The sequence below is a fragment of the Strigops habroptila genome, chromosome 4, assembly GCF_004027225.2.
Source record: "Strigops habroptila isolate Jane chromosome 4, bStrHab1.2.pri, whole genome shotgun sequence".
NCBI lineage: Eukaryota > Metazoa > Chordata > Aves > Psittaciformes > Psittacidae > Strigops > Strigops habroptila.
This window is the reverse complement of record NC_046358.1, coordinates 27,867,645-27,888,255: the sequence shown is the minus strand read 5'-3', so window position 1 is coordinate 27,888,255 and position 20,611 is coordinate 27,867,645. Positions and strand designations below refer to the sequence as shown.

Here is a 20,611-nt window from a genome sequence, read left to right as displayed (position 1 = left end):
GGCTCATCAGAACTATGATGAATTTATAGCCTTCAGTATGCATTGGAATGTTACATGTGTTTTTATTGTTACATGTGACTTTGTCAAGATCATGACAAGACACATTGTCATGAATCACTTTGTTATGCCACATATCATTTTACTTTTACATTCTGTCAGAGGGACAAAATTTAAGTGAATTAGCAGGTATTCTTAGGCTGGATGTGTTGGAAAAAGATCTCTATTGCTGTGCAAAAAGCTGTATACTGATAATACTCATTATTTTACTTTCCTTGACAGAAACATGTTATGAATATTTAATTTTTAATCTTTTGTGATGGCTCTCAGGGCAATGATTCTTCAGCAAATACTTTACAAATGAAAAAATAATTAAATGAGGTATAGAGTTTTGTATGGACAAAGCAAAGCCAATCAGCTAATTACATCACTTCTGTAACTTCACTTTCCATTTCAGTCTATACTGTCTTTTCTCTCTCAGTGTATCACTGCCAATTATTGGAATGCCTCATGAAATATAAGCAAGAAGTATGGAAAGTAAGTTTATGATCATATATACTTTGTGGAAATTACTGTATTTGGATAGTAATGAAAACCAGATGGCTTGAAAATTGAACTGACCATGTGCCAAGAAGTTAAAAATGATCTTTTTATCCAGTCCTCCTTTTGGTTTATGGAGAGGAAGGTCCCTCTGATTTTTAGTTTACAGAAGCAGTGTCATGTTTTGTAGAACAGAGCTCTGTTTCCTGAATACCATGTGGTTGTGGCTCCAATTAGCAGAAATTTTAATAATGACTGCTCTTCTCAGTTCATGTGGGACTGAGCTTTTACAAGGATTATTTGTAAGTGTTGTCTTATCCTGAATCTGATCTGGATCCAGTTATTTATCTGTATCACACCTCTTTGCTCCATGACTACACAGGGGCTTCATTTGCTCTCTATTAGTACACTATGCGGGGTGGGTGGTAGCCAACACTGAAGCCAATTGTGAACATATTGTTGAAGTTAGTCATCTGGTCTACATGCATACAAAGGATGTTTGGTAGACCATGAAATGTATACATTTTGTGTGTTTGGGTATCTTTGAACACAATATGTATTGAACTACATTTTGTTACCTTGCAAAATAAACATTTTGTATGTGTCTTTCCTTAGGATTTGCTATATGTTATAGCTTACGGACCATCTCAAGTTAAACCTCCAGCAGTACAAATGTTATTTCACTATTGGCCCAATTTAAAACCTCCTGGGGCAATCAGTGAGTACAGAGGACTGCAGTACACAGGTCAGTGCAACTGTTTTGTATAGGCCAAAATAAATATAAAGGAAGTGATAAGTGTATTAATGTCACATGTTTACAGTTCTATAGTGTGTTTTGAAATAAGTTAGTACTTTCATAAATATACATAATATCCATTTCTCTGTATTTTCAAAAGATGTTATGACAAAAACTGTGATTGTGGCTAGTAAACATCTTATGTTACTCCTGATAGTAGCTAAACCAGAACAGGAGAATAAATAAATAGTGTTCCAAATGGACTGTGAAACTGCCCCCTTGGCCTCACAAGGGTTCTGGCTTGTATTCCTTTCAATTATTGCTTTGGTTGCCTTTGTTGAGCCAGCAGCTATCACTGCTGCTGTTGCTAAGGCTCCTTATCTGGCTGTTACTGTCAAAAAAAGGACAGGTGCAGTCAGTATAATGGATGAGTTCTGAAGGTTGATTATAGGGTGAAAATGAGAGACAAAGTCATCAATGAAGCTGGAGCTGAGTACATGAGTGGTAGAGTCCTCTGTCCACCAGACTCCCCAGTGATACTGGAGGGATTGTGCTTCTGTGATGACTTGCTTTTCCTCCTTGCTTGTCTCAGCCTGTTTCAAATAATCTCTCTCATATGGGATATGTTTTGTTTACTTTTAAGATTTCTGGGCCAGAATATGTCATTTTAAAGAATAAAAATGAAGGAGTTCTTTAAAAGACTTTACAAGATCCCCTAGATGAACTCAAGTACATCCGAATGTTCCCGGTACATGTTTGTCTGACCTGTTCCAAAACTTTCCCTTGAAGGGCTGATAGATTTTCTTGATTTTTTTTTTCCCTTTTAAAATCATTCTTGTACTGCACTGCGTCACTTCTTTCACGCAAGCAGGCCTGTAAGCTAAGCATGATATTCCACCTGAACTGTTAGTAGCCTAGCACTGGGTAGACTGGAATGATTTTCCTATATATAAATTTTCTGTTAATTTATCCCAGAATGGGTTGAGTATTATCTGCAGTTGCTTGGCATTTTGACTTGGAGACATCCCATATAGCATCTAAGTGATGCCACTTGAACATACCTTTGTTGTTTATTTCTTGTCATTATGAAGCTAAGGCTCCCTCTGTGGCTAGATTAGTTTTCCTTTATCATAGCTGGTTTTCATTTTGCCTAGAATGTTACTGAATTTACTCAACTACTCCTCCTATCCTGCTCCTAGAGCGGAAAGATAATTAATTAATTCAGGGTAGCAAGGAGATCAGGAAGGGTCTACAGGTCTACAATGGAAAGGTCTACAGGTCTGCATCTTACGTTTTGCATTTCTTTGTGGAGTTCATGGTTCATTTCATAATTATATACCAGACAAGTCGGTAGACATGTATATTCTGGGTTGTTTATTATTAGGCTTGGCTACATCTTCTCTTGTATTTGTGTAGTGCTTAGTACTTAGTACTGAGGATCTTTGTTCTCAGTCGATGCTACTAGACACAAAGAATACATTTTCTCCATTTTTTAATCAGCTGTGTTTTGGTTTTGCAGCCTGGAATCCTATTCATTGCCAGCACATTGAATGCCATAATGCAATTAACAAACCAGCTGTGAAGGTACTGCTGTCTCTTCAGGGGTCAAACCCACTATCCTGGGGATGGGAGGTTGCACTTTGACCCCAGCCGTATGCTCTGGTTGTGTACAGAGCAGGAGCTAAGGGAATAGTAAAGCCTGTTGAGTCCTAGGTGGCCAGAACTTTATGAATATGTTCTTTTGCTGCCTAAAGCAAGGTGGGACATTTCCTCCAACTGCTGTGGGCCAATTCTTGTTATTAAACTTGAGGATGATTGCAGAGCCCTTTAAAGAATTCTAAGCCAGCTTCTGGCTAATCCATGTAAATATTACACCTATGTGTGTAAATATGTGCACAAATATTACTATATACAGGAAACATGTAGATTACATAGGTACATGTTCACCTTGGTATCTTGATTGAGGTCATGCAATGCACCTGCTGACTGTGATCCTTTGCTTGGAATGTGCCCTAAAGTAAATAGCAGAAAATCTTTATTTACCTCTTCTACAGTCCTCTTTGAGGGAGGTAAATGGTATCTTTCCTGTTTACACACAGGGTAACAAAGTGAAATGGCTCAACTGGGGTCATAGTGCAATTCGATGGCAGAGGCAAGAGCAGCATCCCAAGTCTAGAGCATACTACAGTTAGGTGTACTAATTAATTAGACTTGTATTGAGTTAAATATGTAGATATAACCAGTTTTTCTGGCATCAATTCATATACTAATATAATTACACTAGTTGAACAGTTCTTCAATGAGCTTTTTCCGTAAGCTGTGATACTAATAGGGTATAATGATGACACCTATCTCACAAGTCCTGCAAGGGACCGCTTTCCTGCCCACTTCGATCATTCTCCATGATCCCGTTTCATAGGAAAAAAAGATGGAAGGTGTAGCTTCATGTTGTAGTGATCACTAGATTCAGACTAATCACTGAGTAGAGCAAAATATCAATGAAATTTACAGTTCCAAGTTTTGCAGGTAAAATATCAGAATATTTTTGAATGATCTCTTAGCTTGACTTTGACAGGTGCAGCCTCTTGTCTCTTGGATAGGTGAATGTAAATTTGGTTACAAAAATGAGAAACATTTGAAGAGGCATTTGTCTCTATAAATAAGGTTTTGCACTTGCATGGGGAAAGAAGTATTTTGATTTAAGTGGTTAAGATATTGGGTATGCATACTACTATTCAGCTTTTCCTTAAATAGTACAAAACACTTAAACTGGTGGCTGTTAACTGTAACTGTTTTCTGTAACTGGCTAATGTGGAAGGGTAAAAGCTAATGCAAGACAAAGTTTGGGCCTATGCTGCCAAGAGAACTGTAGGTCCATAGTCTTCATTCTGTCAGTTGAATTATGCTGTGTAGTTAACAACTATGATGACTGAAAGTTAGATTTTGCTGAAAGAGGTGTTACTGAGAGAGAAAAATATAGACTTGCATTACCTTGTCCTAAGCAACAGATCCTGTAAGTGACTATCTCTTTGGAAAAAGAGGAAAAAAAAGTGAAAGTCTGTCATGACTATGCAATGTAAATGTGTTACAAAATATAATTGTCTTTCAGAGTGATAATACTGATATTGAAATATGTCCTGTTCTCTTCCTGTAGGCTCTCAATTTGTTACATCCCTCTCTTTGTTAGAAATGATTTGAGATCCTATACTGCCAGGTCCTGAGTGCCATCTTTCAGAATACTAAATGCTCTTGACACATATCAAAACCGTGTTATACTGTTTGTCCTAGCATTAGTGTGTTAATTGAATGTGTTTTCAGCAAGCTTCAATAAACAGATGTTTTAATTCTTTCTTTTCTGTATGTTTCAGATGTGCATTGATCCATCCTTGTCTGTGGCTTTGGGTGATAAGCCACCTCCCCTATATCTTTGTGAAGAATGCAGCCAGAGAATTGCAGGGTAGGTAAATCAAGAGCTGGAAAATGATCAGGTATAGCTGGACTCCAGAGTTGAGAACTTTGGAGGTAGGCTTTATTTCAGTATGATTAGCATATAATCTATGTAGATAATCCTGTTGAAATACATGGAGCACACTGCCCCTCAGTATGAATAAGGATTACAGAAATTTACCCTACATGATCAGCATTTGCATCTGGTTAGCAGCAATGAGTTTTAAAGTTAAGATCTCTGAAGGAATGGATACTGTGGGATGCATTAACTGTGATATGGGAACCTCATTAGTGTACAAGCTTTTGCTTATGAAACAGTTTGCATCCTCATCCTTGAGTTGTCACTAAAAGCAGGATGTTAAAATGAACATTCTTTCACAGAAACTTCATTACTTTTCTGTTACCTGTATTTCAGATTATTCTCTAGGGTATATTGTGAAGCAACAAAAGTAAAGAATTGAGATTGGTCCAGGCTTGTCCAGCCTGAGATGAATTAACCTCACATTCCTTTTTTTATTTATCTTTATAATTTTTTAAAAAATGCTAATTTGACTTGCATCACGTTACAAGATCTCCTAATACTTATGGGGAGTTGCAATCATGAGTTCAAATGGACAAGATTGCAGTTAGTTCAGAAACTGCGTGGGGTTTTTTTTTGTCCCCAGTTTGACGCCTTTATATCACACCAGCTGTAGGAAAAGCAATTATATCTCACCTTAGATTTTTAAGTCAGCATTAATTTAAAGCTGCAGGAAAAAAGTAATTTAATTTGGTAGAAGCATAGCTTGTAAGGAGACTCACAGAAAATGATACTGGTGCATTTTTTTTCTATGTTCATCTGTTATTCTTCACTGTCATTTCTTCGCCATCAGACTTTACAAGCACACACTATTTTAATTTGATAAATTTATGCCTTAAAAGTAATTTTTTAAAGCCTTGAACTTGGTGGATCAACATCAGTGAAGTGGGTGTTTGTAATAAGATAGGCACAACAAAGAGAGGTAATGTAAAGCAGCCTGCAGTTTATAAAATTACATTTATAAAAAAGCAGCTTCAGAATAATGTCAGTCCTACCACGTTTAGTTAGATAAATTTCCTTTCTGCAAAAATAAAAACACCTATAAATAAAAAATGGAAAGCTAATTAGATATACAATTTTTATAGGGATCACAGTGAATGGTTGATTGATGTTCTTCTACCACAAGGTAAGAGGTATTTTAAGGGTAGGTACAATCTAATCATAATTGTACAACCCCATGCTTACTGATATTCCTGTGTGCTACATTACTTGAAATGCTGCATTCTATTCTAAAGGATTTTTTAGATTTTTAAAGTACTTGTACTTTAGTTTTTACTTAATACTGCTTATGTCCTTAAGTACTATGAAAAACTGAATAATCCTCTATCTAAAATAGCATGCAACTCTTTATGTTAAAAGCAATTGAACAGATTTTCAAAGTTTGAAGCATCCACATTTGGGACCAAATTTTTAAAAAGTATTTGTGTCTACACTGATGTTTAAAGAAAGGGGCTAGTTCTTCCAGTAAGCTGGGTCTGATTCAGGAACTCTTAAAGCTTCTGAAAATCTATTCTATATGAGCAGAAGACTGTCAAGGATACCAGGAAAGGACATACCATAAAATACTTTTCAATGATCCAGTCTTTGATCTGGTTATTGTCCTTTGGCCAGTGAGAGAGTCTGGTATTTTATTATCTACAGAATGCAGACAAAGCCTGTTGATAGACAAATCAGAGTTTCCTGGGTTTACAAGAACAGTCACATATTCTCTAAAATAATTCTTTCAAGGACAGAACAAAGATACTCCTCTCTTTGTTCTGCAGTCTGAAAATTCTTAAGCGGTGGAGGTTTTTTTTTGCTGTCTCCTTTTAGTTGAAATTTTACGCATATTGAGAATGTTTTATTTACTTAAATGAAGTGCTGCTTTTTACTCAGTTATATTTATTGAATCAGGTGTTGCCAGGGCAACAGACTGAATAGCCACTGCTTACAGGTTCAATCTGCAAACATTTCACTGTGGAGTTTTGGGCCACAGACATAGTGGCTGCTTCTACATTGTTCATCCATATTCACTAATCTTTCACCCTGAGAGCCTTTGCAGGCAGTGTAGGCACATCTGAGCCATGTCTCTTACAGTGTGCCACGGTATTGTGCCTGGTTGTGAGGCAGAATTGTAGGCAGAAAGTGGTTGTGATGCAGAGCACACGACACTTAATGCACCAAGGCTGTTTTTTCATTTCAGTGTAGACATAGCCAGTAGGCCTAAGTATACAGTGTCCTGCCTCATGCAGTCCAACAAGCTCAGAGGTTTCAATAATATCTGGAAGCACAAGTTTAGCCTCAGAGACTTCCTTGCAGCAAGTCCATTATCCTGTGGCTGCCATGGTAAAACAGAAAGATCGTCATTCTGTGTTGATGTTTTGTATGCCTTCCCCTTACAGCTGAAATTTCTGCTATATGTCAGAAGAAGGTAAGAAGTCATTTGTGTGATGGGGCATGATTTGATGTTGTGTGTAGTGTCATTCCATTACTATGTGGTGCATTCTTTTTTGTGCCATTCCAGATTTTCACAATTGATCCATGAATGCATTTGTTGGTGGATGGGAACGATTCAGCAGCAAGGTTTCTTTTTGTTAAAACTGCTGTTTGATTTGAGTTGTAGGCTTTTGTTGAAGTGGCAATTAGTAAAGCAGTTCAATTATGCAGTTCAGCTTGGTTTTTATTCTGTAACTCTGGTTACGAAGAGGATAGAGCGATAGATTAATTTTAAATCTAAGTGTTTATATTTTCTCATCTCATTGAAGTCTTGGATTACTCCTAAATTGGACAAAAATCCTACTGTAAATTATACTTTTTAAAAAATATGGACTCAAAATCTTCAGTGCTTGGGTCTAAAAAGATTGCTGACAAAAAGAATCTGCTTGCCATACATACCAGCTAGTATGTTTTAATAGCATATTCTAGATCTTATGTGGTAAAGAAAGCTTTTATGTTGGGCTGGATTGTCACCTGGCAAAAATAAAGGTAGTGCATATTTTGGAGGCTTGGATTATCATCCTTGGATGATAAGGCAGATCCTTACATAGCATAAACTGATGTGGCACCATTGACTGCATTCCTAAGGATCTGCCTGTTGCTCAACATAATGTAAGAAGGCATTTTGAAGCGTAAGCAGAAGGTAAGGGAACTACCATAAATTTTAAAGATTATTCCAAGCCAGAAAGCTGAGGTTGATGACTTAAATGTTGGTTTGGTCTGCTCTAAAAGAAGAGCAATCATGACACTTAAGTCCAGGCCAGCATTTGGGGCTGAGCTCATCTTTCTGGAAGTTCAGTGACAGTGTCAGGAGTTTGCACGCAGCGTGCTTCTCTATAGTGATTTTGGAGTTGATCAACACTTGAGCCAGTTCTCCAGTGCTGACTCATCCCTGTTTTCAGTTCCTGATACTTGTGGCCTGATAAAATCTTTTTTGTTTTCCAGAACTGTAGTTCACATGTCAGAAGAGCTGTTGTCACGTGCTTCTCAGCGGGCTGCTGTGGCCGCCATGGCAACAGGCCGGTGCGCTATTGCAAAAGATGCCATTCGAATCATCACAGCAGTGAAGTTGGGGCAGCTGCAGAAACCCATCTTTATCAGACCTCACCACCCCCTATCAATACGCGGGAGTGCGGAGCAGAGGAACTTGTGTGTACTGTGGAAGCTGTTATCAGGTAATATGGCAGCTTATGAGGCATCAATATGTAAAGCAGGATCAGGCTTTCATGTCAATATTGCCTGCAAATCTTGTGCAAGTTAATTCTAGTTTCACCAGGATGAATTCAGAGCAGGGATGGTGAACTTGTGCTGCTTTAGCAAGACCGAGTGTTATCATAGAAGAAGCCAGCCTTGATTCCTAGAATTTGATGTTACATTGTTATTGTTGTCAGGAAAATGATGACATCAGATGCCTTAACCTCTGGTTATTCTTAATTGGATAACTATATCCAGTGTAGGAAAGCTGCATTCACTGACCACAAGCTTGTTTTATAGCTTGCTGAAGGAAGCAGAGTTTCATGCTGAGCAGAGGGAGCATGAACTCAACCGCAGGAGACAGATGGGCCTCTCCTCTTCCCATCACTCCCTGGACAACACAGACTTTGATAATAAAGATGATGACAAGCATGACCAACGCCTCCTGAGCCAGTTTGGAATCTGGTTCTTGGTGAGAAATTCTTGCTCCTCTTGCTTCCCTCCCCTTTTCTTTCCGAAGCCTCAATTTTTTCTCCTCGCCCTCCGCCTTAGTTGGATACTTCCCTGATTTGTAACTAAAAGGAAGGAGTTCTGTGAAATTGTCGGACTTTGAGATTTCAGAACTGGTTTGGGTGGAGCTGCTGACTGCCTGTGAGTCCTGTTAGAGCGTATAACAGAATTATTCACGCTGAGCTTTTTTTTTTTTAATTGACTTTCAGTGTGCCATCATCTTCTGCCTACAAGTGACATATATGTATGTATGTATCATATATTTTACCAGGCATTACATTAACTTTTCAAATGAAAAGGAATTCTAAAGTTTAAACCAAAATGTTTCAGTTTGTCAAAGCATTCTGTGTTGATATTTTCAGTGTTGAAACTGAGAAACAAAGAATTCAGTGCTTGCTTTTTTCCTCCTCTATTGCTATTTTCTGGTTTGGAAATGTTTTGTCAATTGTCCTCTGCCAAACTCTACTTAAAACTGCTCAGCTCATTTGCCTTCTATCTAATCTGCGTCCTCCTATCTCTGAGAATATGCAAAGTACAGTACACAAAAAATTTAACAATTTGCCACCTTTAATTCTAGAAACGTGTTTCTGTCTTCCAGGTGAGCCTTTGCACTCCCAGTGAGAATACACCCACAGAGAGTTTAGCAAGGCTGGTTAGCATGGTGTTCCAATGGTTTCACTCTACAGCTTACATGATGGATGATGAAGTTGGTAGCCTGGTTGAAAAGCTCAAGCCCCAATTTGTTACTAAGTGGTTGAAGACTGTTTGTGATGTCCGGTTTGATGTCATGGTTATGTGCCTCCTTCCTAAACCAATGGAGTTTGCCAGGGTAAGAATAATTTATCTGAATGTTCCTTCATTTTCCACAGAGATTAAAGTCTTAAGTGTAAGGACTGTTTCTCCCCCAGCTGTGTCAAGGCAAAAGGAATCTCCGTGATTGAGGGAGCAGTAGAGTTCAGGAATTTTTCCTCTTCATAACATTTTTAGTTTTACTGTGTTAAGAGCTTGGGAATTATTTACAGTAATGTGAAGACAGGTTGGAAGAATATTATAGGTATTGAAAGATGCCATACATTTTTGCTAACTGTATATTTTCAATATGCTGTTGAAGCACCCAAGCTTGTCTTTAGTAAAAGATATCATTTGTCTGCTCCCAGATATAAACCTGTCCTTTTAGTCTGCTTTACTAATGTTTCTCTGTTCTTTGCATACTTTTATCTCAGCATCTGTGAATTAAGGTTTATGAAATTGCACAGTTTTAATTGAAAGGAACTCTGGGCATATTGATGCCCTGTAGATACCTGTAGATACCTTCAAATACCTAATTTAAGTGACTCGGTGAAGAGACTAGTCTGCCATGGTTCACCTTATTGTTGATGGAGAGAAAAAAACTTATCTGGAAGGTCATTCAGGGTGCCTAAGTGAGACCATTGCTGCAGTCACTTCTAGAAAGAGTCCTTCTTTCTCTTCATTAATTGTGAAGTAGAACTTGTCATTTAACCTGGGTAGTAAAGTCAGGCAATAAAGTCAGGCATGTGAATATTCCTCTATAGAAAATAAAACACTATAATGAAAATAGGAACTTCATAGTTGTGAGGGATTTATGACTTTTTCCCCATTTATCACTGCCAACTGTACTACATGTGCTTTTGTAAGACTTTGATTTTGTGACCCTCTTATGTCAAATGTCCAGAGAACATGTTGGTTTTGTTTCTTAAAATTAAGTGGCTAGACAAGGAAGGGCGATAAAGACTTAATGTGATATATTACATCATCAGGGATGAAGTGTGCATCTGTGGCTCTTTCATGACCTAATTTATGGGATTTGCTGTATGAGTGCAGACCAGTATGTGTATGTGTCATACTCTAAACCATCATCGCTCTGAAGATACACTTGGCTCTGGGGGAACTGGAGGGCAGCTGAAGGAATTTGATGGATGGATGCATTGAATATTAGAACTGAACAGGGCTTTGAGGCTATAGGGAAAAGGAAGAATTGAACCTCATGCTGTAATCTGTTATGGATCTTTTCTTGTCTTGGGTCCAGCCCCTTTTTTGAATTTTATTATCCCCACTGCAACACTTAAGACTAGACTGGCAACTTGCCAGATGTGCAAGGGTTCAGTAGAACATGAAGACAAACAACCATGAAATCAGCTGTGATGAATAGAGAAAAAACAGTTTATTGGCTGAGATTGCCAGTTGTTGTTGCCAAAACAGCAGGCATCTCCAGAGCCATTAGTCAGGAACAGCAGACGTGAGCTGAGGTCAGTTAGAATAATTAATCTCTGTAGGCCAGTTACTTATTTACTTAAAAATGTATTTTTTGGCTTCCATTCCTTAAAACCTTATTTCAAAAAAACCCCAAACAAGCAAGTACAAAGGAACACCTGGTACAAAGCAAGTTTTTAAAAATGAAGACCCAGCACTGTAACAAGTTGCCCAGAGCAGATAATTGAAGGTGCAAGTTTGACCAAACAAATCTGTACTGTGTTGAGAACTGTAAGTAATGAGAGATTATGCTGCATCATAGCCTGGAAGTGAGCAAACTTCATCTAAATCTTGGACTGTGCTTTTGTGTACTGTGGGTCAGTGAAGAGAGGAAGACACCAATACAATCCCCATGGCTAAATTCTAAATTCCCCCCAGTTTCCTGGCTGCAACATGCTGAGTAAATTTATGGTGCTGGGCAAGTTACAGGTACTAGAAGTATCGTTCATCAGTGTGATTCCTGGAAATGCCCACAGGTTGGTGGATACTGGGACAAATCGTGTAGTGCTGTGACCCAATTAAAAGAAGGGCTGAATCGAATCCTTTGCTTGATTCCATACAATGTGATAAACCAGCCGGTGTGGGAATGTATCATGCCAGAGTGGTTGGAAGCTATAAGGATGGAAGTGCCTGATAATCAACTGAAAGAGTTCCGGGAAGTGTTGAGGTATGTAGACATATGTAGGAACCATTCTATCATTGCATATGTTGGTTGTTGAGAGTTTTAGCACAATAAGATCATGACAACAAAAATGTAGACAGTAGTGAGTAAATGCTTCTGCATTTTTTATAACTTACGTTTAGACTAAAGCACTTACGCTTTGGGGAAGCTTCCTTTTATTGCTCCTGATGCCCTCAAATGTGTATCAAGAGCCAACATGGATGCTTGTTTGCTGTGAGCAAGGCATATTTTCAGTGGTTTCCTACAATATGGTGGAAGAAACATCTTTCTCCTCCTGGCCAGCTGCTGATAGGAAATGGTGAGGTTCAACAGAGCTGTCACTGAAGGAGTGATTATTTGTATTGATTTAGTTAATATCTTCCTCTGTTGAGCAAAGAAAACACCAGAATAAGAGTGGTGGCTGTCATAGTTTCATGTCTGGTGTATGCCTTTAACAATAAAACTTCACATTGTCTTTTAAAGTTACTTTTGTAGGTACTGATGTAAAGTTTTTAAGTGTAAATATGGAATAGTAGAGGAGTGGTGAGATGAGAAAATTTCCAATTTTTACATTGGATGTTAAAAAAGATATTGCAATCAAATGAAACTGAGCATGATATGAGATGTGAGGTAAATTCTTCTTGTTCATCACTGAATTCAGATATGACCTTATGAAGTTAGGACAGGGGGTATCAGCAACCTAGCTCTACTCCTGTGGAGGGTGAGGATGCAAGTAAGATTACAGAAGCATCATCAGTTCTGGTAGAGAGATTGCTACCAGTTTTCTGTTATATCTCCCACAGTGTATGCCATGGTAACTCAGTGATGTTGCATTTTTGTTCTGCTTTTCAGCAAAATGTTTGACACTGAACTTTGCCCTCTCCCGTTCTCCATGGAGGAGATGTTTGGCTTCATTAGCTGTCGATTCACAGGGTATCCATCCTCTGTGCAAGAGCAAGCATTGCTTTGGCTTCATGTAAGTGTCCTCTCTTCACAAGTCATGCTGAAGCAGCTTATGAAGGCTGTGTGTGTCCTGGTTTCAGAAGAGTGGGGAAGCCGCTTTTCCAAGGATCATGGAACCTTTCTGCCCTTTGCTTAGCCCAAGCGTAAGGATGGTTGGTAGACACATCCCAGGAAGTTTTAACGTTCTTAGCCCATCATGGCCAATGTAGTGGAACCCTGGAAATTCTTTTTGACTTTGAATGTGAGTTGTGTCTTTAGGACCATTCAGCTGTCTGACTTTTTGCCAGCAGTAGTTTTTAGTCTCCACAGAATTTGGTCTCTAGATTCCAAAATTAATTCCAGACTCCAGAAGCAGCTGTAGTTGTTCCCACATACAAAGAACTGGATTTAGACTATCATCTCTGTGCCCACCAAAGTTTCTGCTGCTCTGGCCCTTTTGTGCCATATTTGCTCACAGAGCTGGCATTCACCCAGTGTTCATATTCAAAAGCTACAGGGACAGTCGTGTCAGCTGGGGGCAGTGAATTCAAAAGGGTTTGAAATTTTCCACAGCACCTCAGAATAATACCTTCTTCACCGCTGAGGTATTCTTCGGTGTCACTTCTTTTCTGTTGAGGATTATTTTGGCTGAGCCTCTGCAAAGGCCAGTTTACCCTGATGACTGTAGCAATTTTCAGGTTTGCAGTTTTCAAGTAAAGTATGAGTTTTTTAGGTTTTTCTTGACCTACTAACGGTTAAGGACGAGTATGAATGAGCTCATATTTGTCTGAGTGTTGGTGACAAAATAGATGATGAATACTCCCTCAGTGATTTGCAGATAACCATCCTGTCACTATGTTAGTACCGGTGATTCTGACTGGATTCGTAGAACAAATACAGGAATTTGTTTTTAACTAATAATAAATACAGTAAATAGTTACTCATCGAAGTATCGGTAATAGTTTTAGTTTACAGAAATACTTCTGTGCAACAACCTCACATCTCTGTGTGTTTGTGCATAAAATTGATCTCAAGGCGCACCATGCAGGTGCCAAGAAATATTTTGAAAATACCCTTTTTTTGCCAGTTCTCTTTTGCCCTGATTCTAACAGAAGTCTAAACTTGCAGCTGATCTTATTGAGTCCCAAAATTAAATGCACTGAACTTAGTGAAATTAAGGATCAGATGATAAAGATGCTTATAAAGTAGCTGGCATTTTTGACCAAACTTGAAACTCATGCTTTTTTATTGTCTTCCTCAGGTGTTATCTGAACTAGACATTGTGGTTCCTCTTCAGTTACTAATCAGCATGTTTTCTGATGGAGTTAATTCTGTAAAAGAGTTAGCAAATCAAAGAAAATCCAGAGTTAGTGAACTGGCGGGAAATCTTGCAGCTCGGAGGGTAACTATTTATCCTGGTTGGTTTGTTTGGTTTTGGTTTTGGTTTTTTCTTTGCTTAGAACAGACTTCCTAATAGAGTGCATGTGAAGAATTGAAAAGTCATCTTTCAATATGACAGCATTTGGTCGGAAACACCCTAAACTGTGAAAATGGAAGAAAACTGCTAGAACTTCTTCAATTTATACCACTCTACCATGTGGTCATGTAAAGATAATTCAAATAGGAACTGCAGAAAACCTGCAGTTTTTCCTTAGTGAACTGGTTTGTTTGGGATATGTTTGGAGAGTTCTTGGTATCTTTTCCAACCATTTTCATTCTCTGCACCTTCTATTAATAACCGTAAACACCAGGTTGTATGGATAAATGGTCACTGAGTGAGCTTTTGTGTTCTAGTACAATTTTGGTGGGCCTAGGTATGTTGTGGGAGGGTGACAGAGCAGAATTTATTTCTGTTTCCCTGCCTTTTCCCCCATCCAAGAGATGCAAAAATTGATCTAAAGTTGTCTGTCAAAGGCTTGTGGTCTGGAAGAAAATACCTGTAGGCACAAATCTGTAGGCACTACACATACTTGGGCTGATGTGACTTACTTCCCAGTAGTCTTGGATGAAGTGGTTCAAGGACAGCAGGAGCAAGAGTGCTTGAAAGATCAGATTAGGTTAAAGAAACTACAGTATCTAAGCAGTTGATGATTCTTTACATGTGGTCTGCCTGTCTTATGATGTAGCTCTGCAGAGAGCACTCCCACACCTAGCCCATGACTACTTCTAAAATAAGCATTAACAAATGGACAAATTTACTGTCTGGTCTTGCAGACCATAGCTGGCCTGAAAGTAGACCTCATGTGTCATCTATCTGTATATCTCCCTGCAATACTGAGCGTTCTCAAGGTGTTTTAGGGGGCCTACTGTGATGTGGGCATAAATCAATGCAGACATGCACATCTTGTTACCATTGTGTCTAGTTCATTCCCAGATACTTGTATCCTTGATATAGCCTTAGTTACACTTTTCTCTTGAGATAGCCCCCTTTATTAGCCTCCTACTATTGAAGTTTGTGTCCCTGCATCATGGAGTGGATCATTGTAACCTGATGGTTGCTTTACTGCCTGCACCCAGTATCTGTTTAGTTTATGATGTTAAAATTCCTCTTTAGTAGGAATAAGATGATTGATGTCAGCCACTTAGCTTAAGAGAATGCATACAACTATGCAGAATGTGATTCCTGTGCTGCTATCATGTTTTATCATTTAATGGCATTAAGGGACACATGTAGATTTTGCAAAAAAGCCACAGAAAGGAATAGAAAGGCTGTCAAAGTTCTTGCCATTTTCTGCAGTTTTGTATAGAATGAGATTACTTAAATGCAAAACAGTCATTTTTGGCATGTTAATTCTGTATGTCTTCAGGTAAGCATTGCTTCTGACCCTGGGCGCAGAGTTCAGCACAACATGCTGAGTCCTTTCCCAAGCCCTTTCCAGAGCCCATTTCGGAGTCCAGTACGTAGTCCTTTTCACAGCCCTTTCAAGAACTTTGGACACCCCAGTGGAAAGACAATTGATTTTGACTGTGAAGATGATGAAATGAATCTTAATTGCTTCATTCTGATGTTTGATCTCATCTTGAAGCAGGTACTTGCAGAAGAAAAACACCCACATTGAGGGGGGCACTGAAGTTCTGTAGTCACTTTTTTTTCTTTAATCCTGTATTGAGTCCCTTTCTGTTAGGGGACTGTCATGAAGTATAAGACATTTAAATCCCAATGCAACTGTCATCTGCCTTTACCCGTATAGGAGTTACAGGTTCGTAAATGAAGAGAAGTTAGATACGTTCATGTTCGTGCTAGATAGCTCATATGAACTTGTCCCTGGAGATATGTTTATTTCAACATAGAAGCAGACTAGAAGCAAAGGCTTGTTGATAGGCTTAGACTAGATGCATAATTTTTGGATAGCTGAACTGTACATTGTGAATCTAAGGTCAAGTATTTTGGATAACTGTCTCCAGGTAAAATTCATGGATCCTGTGCTTGAAATTTTCTATCTACTTTAGCTGTTCAAGCTTGAGCCTCGACACCAGTGGCAATTATAAAATGTGAGTTCCAGTTTATCTCAAATTCTTCCCAGTACTGTAATCTAACACTAGCAGGGGCAGAATACTTAGTGCTCTGGCTCTTAAATAAATAGTAAATCCTTATTCTTTTCGCTCTGTTTCAGATGGAACTCCAGGATGATGGCGTCACTTTGGGCTTAGAGAACAGCATTTCAAAAGATATAATATCCATCATAAACAATGTGTTCCAGGCACCCTGGGGTGGTTCTCACACTTGTCAGAAAGATGAAAAAGCAGTTGAATGTGGTCTATGTCAGTCCAGCATTCTCTGTTACCAGCTCGGTTTTGAGCTGCTGGAACAACTTGCTCCAAAAGAAGAAATCAGGCTTGTGGTAAGTAGAGCAGGAAAGGGCCTATATTATCAGTGTGCTGAAACTCTTCTTCGTTGTTCTCGTTACACTGTGTGCAAGGGAGCAAAGATGTGCTGATCTTTTGGTGTGGAGGATTTGGGAGGGTAAAGCAAAATGCCATTGAATTGTAAATTTTCTTAACTTTGAATTGATACAAATGACACAGGGAAGATCACAGCATTCATTCAGCATGAACTCTTCCCCATCAACACTGAAGTGCTGTTTCACTTTGGAAGGACACTGCTATGACGCTGTGTCTTAGGCAAAATGGGAAATGTTAATACCTAGTGCTTTTCCTCTTCTTTTAAAAGCTAAGAGTGGATATTTTGAAATTATTAGTGATTTTGAGTGAGTCAGTTGTCAAGTGAGTGAGCCTTACTTGGTGTTTGATTGTTGAAAATGCTGAGCACTGTTGAAAAACAGCATGTACTTCAGGTTGAGTATCCAACTTCATTAGACACAGATATGTACTTTCCAATCACAACTGAAGTCCTCTGTAGCTTTGCAGAGGAATTAAAACTTTACCTCTGGTGTAATGAATTTATTTTAAGCTGTATGTCTGTTGTACATAACTGTTCTATCTGGTGGTTCGGAAGACAGCATTGTTACCCTTATTCAGAGTGCTCATTTGCTGTGGCATGGTAGTGGCAGGATGTTTATTAGTAATTTTTTTTTCGCTGGTGGGCATAGTGATGTCTTTTGACGTGTAAAAGTTTTGGAATTCCATTTGGATGTGTATGCTAATAGTAGGTATCGCAGAAAGGTTGAGGTTAGAAAGGACCACTGGAGGTCATCTAGTTCAACCTCCCTGCTTGAGCTGGGTCACAGTAGAGCACATTGCTTAGGTCTGTGTCCAGGCGGCTCTTGAATATCTCCAGGGAAAGAGACTCCACAGCCTCCCTGGGCAACCTATTCCAGTACTCAGTCACCCTCACAGTAAAGTTTTTCCTCATGTTCTCTTGGAACTTCCCATGGCTGGGTATGCCTATTGCCACTTGTCCTATTGCCTTGGTGGTGCCAGGTGAGGTGTAAGTGGTGCAGTCTTTTGAGTGCTGGGGCTTGGTACCATTTATAAGATCCACCTTGTTATTTATAACATAAAGGTCACAGTGCCAACCTGCAAGCCTGAGCTTCTAGCCACAGGCAGAAGTAACTCCAGCCTGGTCCTCTGTTTAAGGTAAAAGTGATTGAGGTAGTTCCTGCATCTAAACCTGTAACTCTACAGTAGTGTAGGAAACATGCTCTGCTCCTGTCTGTTACTCTTCTGAGACAAGGATGCTAAGTTTCCTGAAACCATGGCCCTGTGATTGGATCCACCTCAGCTCCAATATGGATATGCAGTTTCTATTAAGTGGTGTCACTTACATCCATGTTTGAAACATTGTCTTGTCAGTATACATTTGCTGATGCAGAATTTGAGACATGCAGGTGGTTTGAATGCACAAATGTACATGGAACTAGACAGTTTCTGCCTCTTTAGAGCTCAGCTTACTACACCAGATGTAATTTAAACAGCAGGATGTGGCTTCATGTATTTAGATAACATCAAGAAACAAATTTAACTTATTATATTCTTAAAGGAGCCCACAGATAACCTCGAGGATAGTCTTCTGTATACTAGACCTGAGTTTATTATAGGAACTGAAGGAGAAGAGGAAGACAAATCAGCACCAAAACATGGAGAAAACCCAGGAAATCACACAGAGACAACAGAAAATGCTGGTAGGTGGAGTGTGAGAAGGTTGTGTATTTCAGAAAGGCTTTAAATGAGTTTTTTTTCTGCTCAATATAGAATACAAGGTTCTGATCAGTCTTTCAAGTCCAACAATGCACGGTCACTTTTTTCTCGTACATTTAATTCTTTTAGCATATTAAACAGGAAGGCTGTATTTATGTTGATAGCAACTGTGACTCTCTCTCCAAAAAGTGTTGGCTATCTTCACATTTTGAACATATAAAGTAGCAAAACTATTACATGCTAAATTCTGTACTGTTGTAACTTTACTGACTGCAGGGTTACTGTGGCTAGAATTAATTTCTTTCTCATCACTCTAACATTCTTTTGTTTTATTCTGAATCCACAAATGAGAGACCTTTAACAACATTTTATGTAACTTACATTTTTAACAGCAATAAAGAATGACACAGAAAGAAAATTTTGTTATCAGCAACTTCCAGTTACCTTGAAGCTCATATACACTATATTACAGGTAATGTTGATTTCTTGTTTGTTTAGTTTGAATTTTTTGTTGTGGTGTCATTGTGTTGAGAGTAGTACATCTGCTTACACAGGAAATGTCAAGGTTTGAAGAACCAGACATTCTTTTTAACATGCTGAACTGTCTGAAGATCCTGTGTCTTCATGGGGAATGCCTGTATATAGCAAGAAAGGACCATCCACAATTTCTTGCCTATATTCAAGATCACATGCTGATTGCAAGGTAGGTTTTTATCACACATTTTGTCTCCATACTTTGTTGGTTCTGCAACTATACATTCATTGTTGGCATCAAAGAATTTGCAGGTTTAGTATGGAAAATTAACAAAGGGTGCTAGGGAAGTGGAAAGAGTAAATAACTGTATAAGGGCACATTGCACAGGCTAGTTAAGAAGTTGCATGTGAAACCAGGGTACCTTGCATTGTCCATCATGGCTACTCTTGTCAGGCACCACTCCTTGCAGTGAGTCAGAGTTTCTCATACTGAGTAATAGCATTGTCTGAGACTGAGTTATCTTCCCTGGCTACAAAATATAACAAAGGGTGATGTAGAGGCAGGCACACTATTTATAGGGCTTTAGCATTAAAGCTGAGAGAACAGTATTGCACCTTATTTTTAAGAGGTAAAGGAAGTTTTTTATTTAGAATAAGAGTGAATTGGATTGAAATTTGTGTGTTTTAAGATTCTCTTTGGAGAAAGGTACGTTTGCAGAAAACTCACCAAATGAACATCAGCCTATGATGTTCTGACGTAGTGTGTTCATCAGTGCTTACATCTGCTCTGTATCAATTTCACTGAACATCTCCTGAGACTGTAGGGTTTTAGCAGACTAGAGAATCTGTCCTGAAGCTAAATACCAGCAAATTGTGAACACCCGACATCTTAGTCATTTGTGGATGCGCATGATTCATAGTGCCAAGGCAGTTCATGTGGCTTATGTGCTGAAGCTTGTTGTACTGAAACTGTTAAATTGCAGCATCGATTCTGTTCCATGACAGTTGTGCTTTGAATTAGGCAAACTCTTGTAAAATCTGGAATATTTGAACCTGGATTTTCAAGAAAAACTGCTGTAGTTGAAGATGTGCAAGTAACTCTGTTCTACCAGCAACTTGGTGATATTCACATAAATGCTCAAGGTGGCTCATGCAGATTTTAATGAAAAGTGCATTCCCACCAACAATACAGTGTAGACATTTAGAGGAAAGGATGTCAAGGAAGTGTTTTTATAAGCAGCCTTGTTCTTTTGGTCTTTCCAGCTTATGGGGAGTTGTGAAGTCTGAGTTCTCTCAGCTTTCTTCCCTGGCAGTCCCACTTCTTCTCCATGCACTTTCGCTTCCCCATGGAGCTGACATTTTCTGGACAATCATAAACAGCAATTTCAACAGCAAAGATTGGAAGATGAGGTTTGAAGCAGGTAGGCCTGAGAAATGTACACTGTTTGCTCTTTGTTGCTTTGCTAGAGAGGTAGAGCTTTCTCTCCTGTAACTGAGGAGACCTATAGTAAATTATTACCTTTTTGCTGCTTTAGGGAGTTTTGGGGATAGTCTGCTGCAAAACTATGGCACAACAATGCAGTAAAATAGAAGAGAACATAAGACGTTTTGGATAATCGAAATCAAAGTTACAACACTTGCCAACTTTTTTGTTGGTACTTTCTCAGATGTGCATATTTCTAGGTGA

The 20,611-nt window shown here is 38.8% G+C and overlaps 1 protein-coding gene across 13 annotated transcripts in view; it reads left to right on the top strand.

The window, feature by feature from the left end:
- Nucleotides 1-20,611, top strand: part of UNC79 (unc-79 homolog, NALCN channel complex subunit) — a 110,193-nt gene that overhangs the window by 19,115 nt on the left and 70,467 nt on the right. For 12 of the 13 annotated variants that reach the window (XR_003991095.1, XM_030484006.1, XM_030484010.1 and 9 more), the window contains 18 exons: nt 479-534; nt 1,153-1,282; nt 2,793-2,857; nt 4,642-4,730; nt 5,885-5,925; nt 7,181-7,209; nt 8,220-8,449; nt 8,769-8,940; nt 9,577-9,807; nt 11,726-11,916; nt 12,763-12,886; nt 14,114-14,254; nt 15,660-15,881; nt 16,467-16,694; nt 18,293-18,434; nt 18,843-18,922; nt 19,005-19,153; nt 20,188-20,345. Coding sequence is in view for 12 of the 13 variants with exons in the window: in XM_030484006.1 (XP_030339866.1) it covers nt 479-534; nt 1,153-1,282; nt 2,793-2,857; nt 4,642-4,730; nt 5,885-5,925; nt 7,181-7,209; nt 8,220-8,449; nt 8,769-8,940; nt 9,577-9,807; nt 11,726-11,916; nt 12,763-12,886; nt 14,114-14,254; nt 15,660-15,881; nt 16,467-16,694; nt 18,293-18,434; nt 18,843-18,922; nt 19,005-19,153; nt 20,188-20,345 (2,478 nt within the window). In the remaining variant the exon portion in view is untranslated. Of the gene's footprint in view, nt 1-478; nt 535-1,152; nt 1,283-2,792; nt 2,858-4,641; nt 4,731-5,884; nt 5,926-7,180; nt 7,210-8,219; nt 8,450-8,768; nt 8,941-9,576; nt 9,808-11,725; nt 11,917-12,762; nt 12,887-14,113; nt 14,255-15,659; nt 15,882-16,466; nt 16,695-18,292; nt 18,435-18,842; nt 18,923-19,004; nt 19,154-20,187; nt 20,346-20,611 lie in introns of those variants that run through there. The other variant, XM_030484009.1, reaches the window with a different exon arrangement.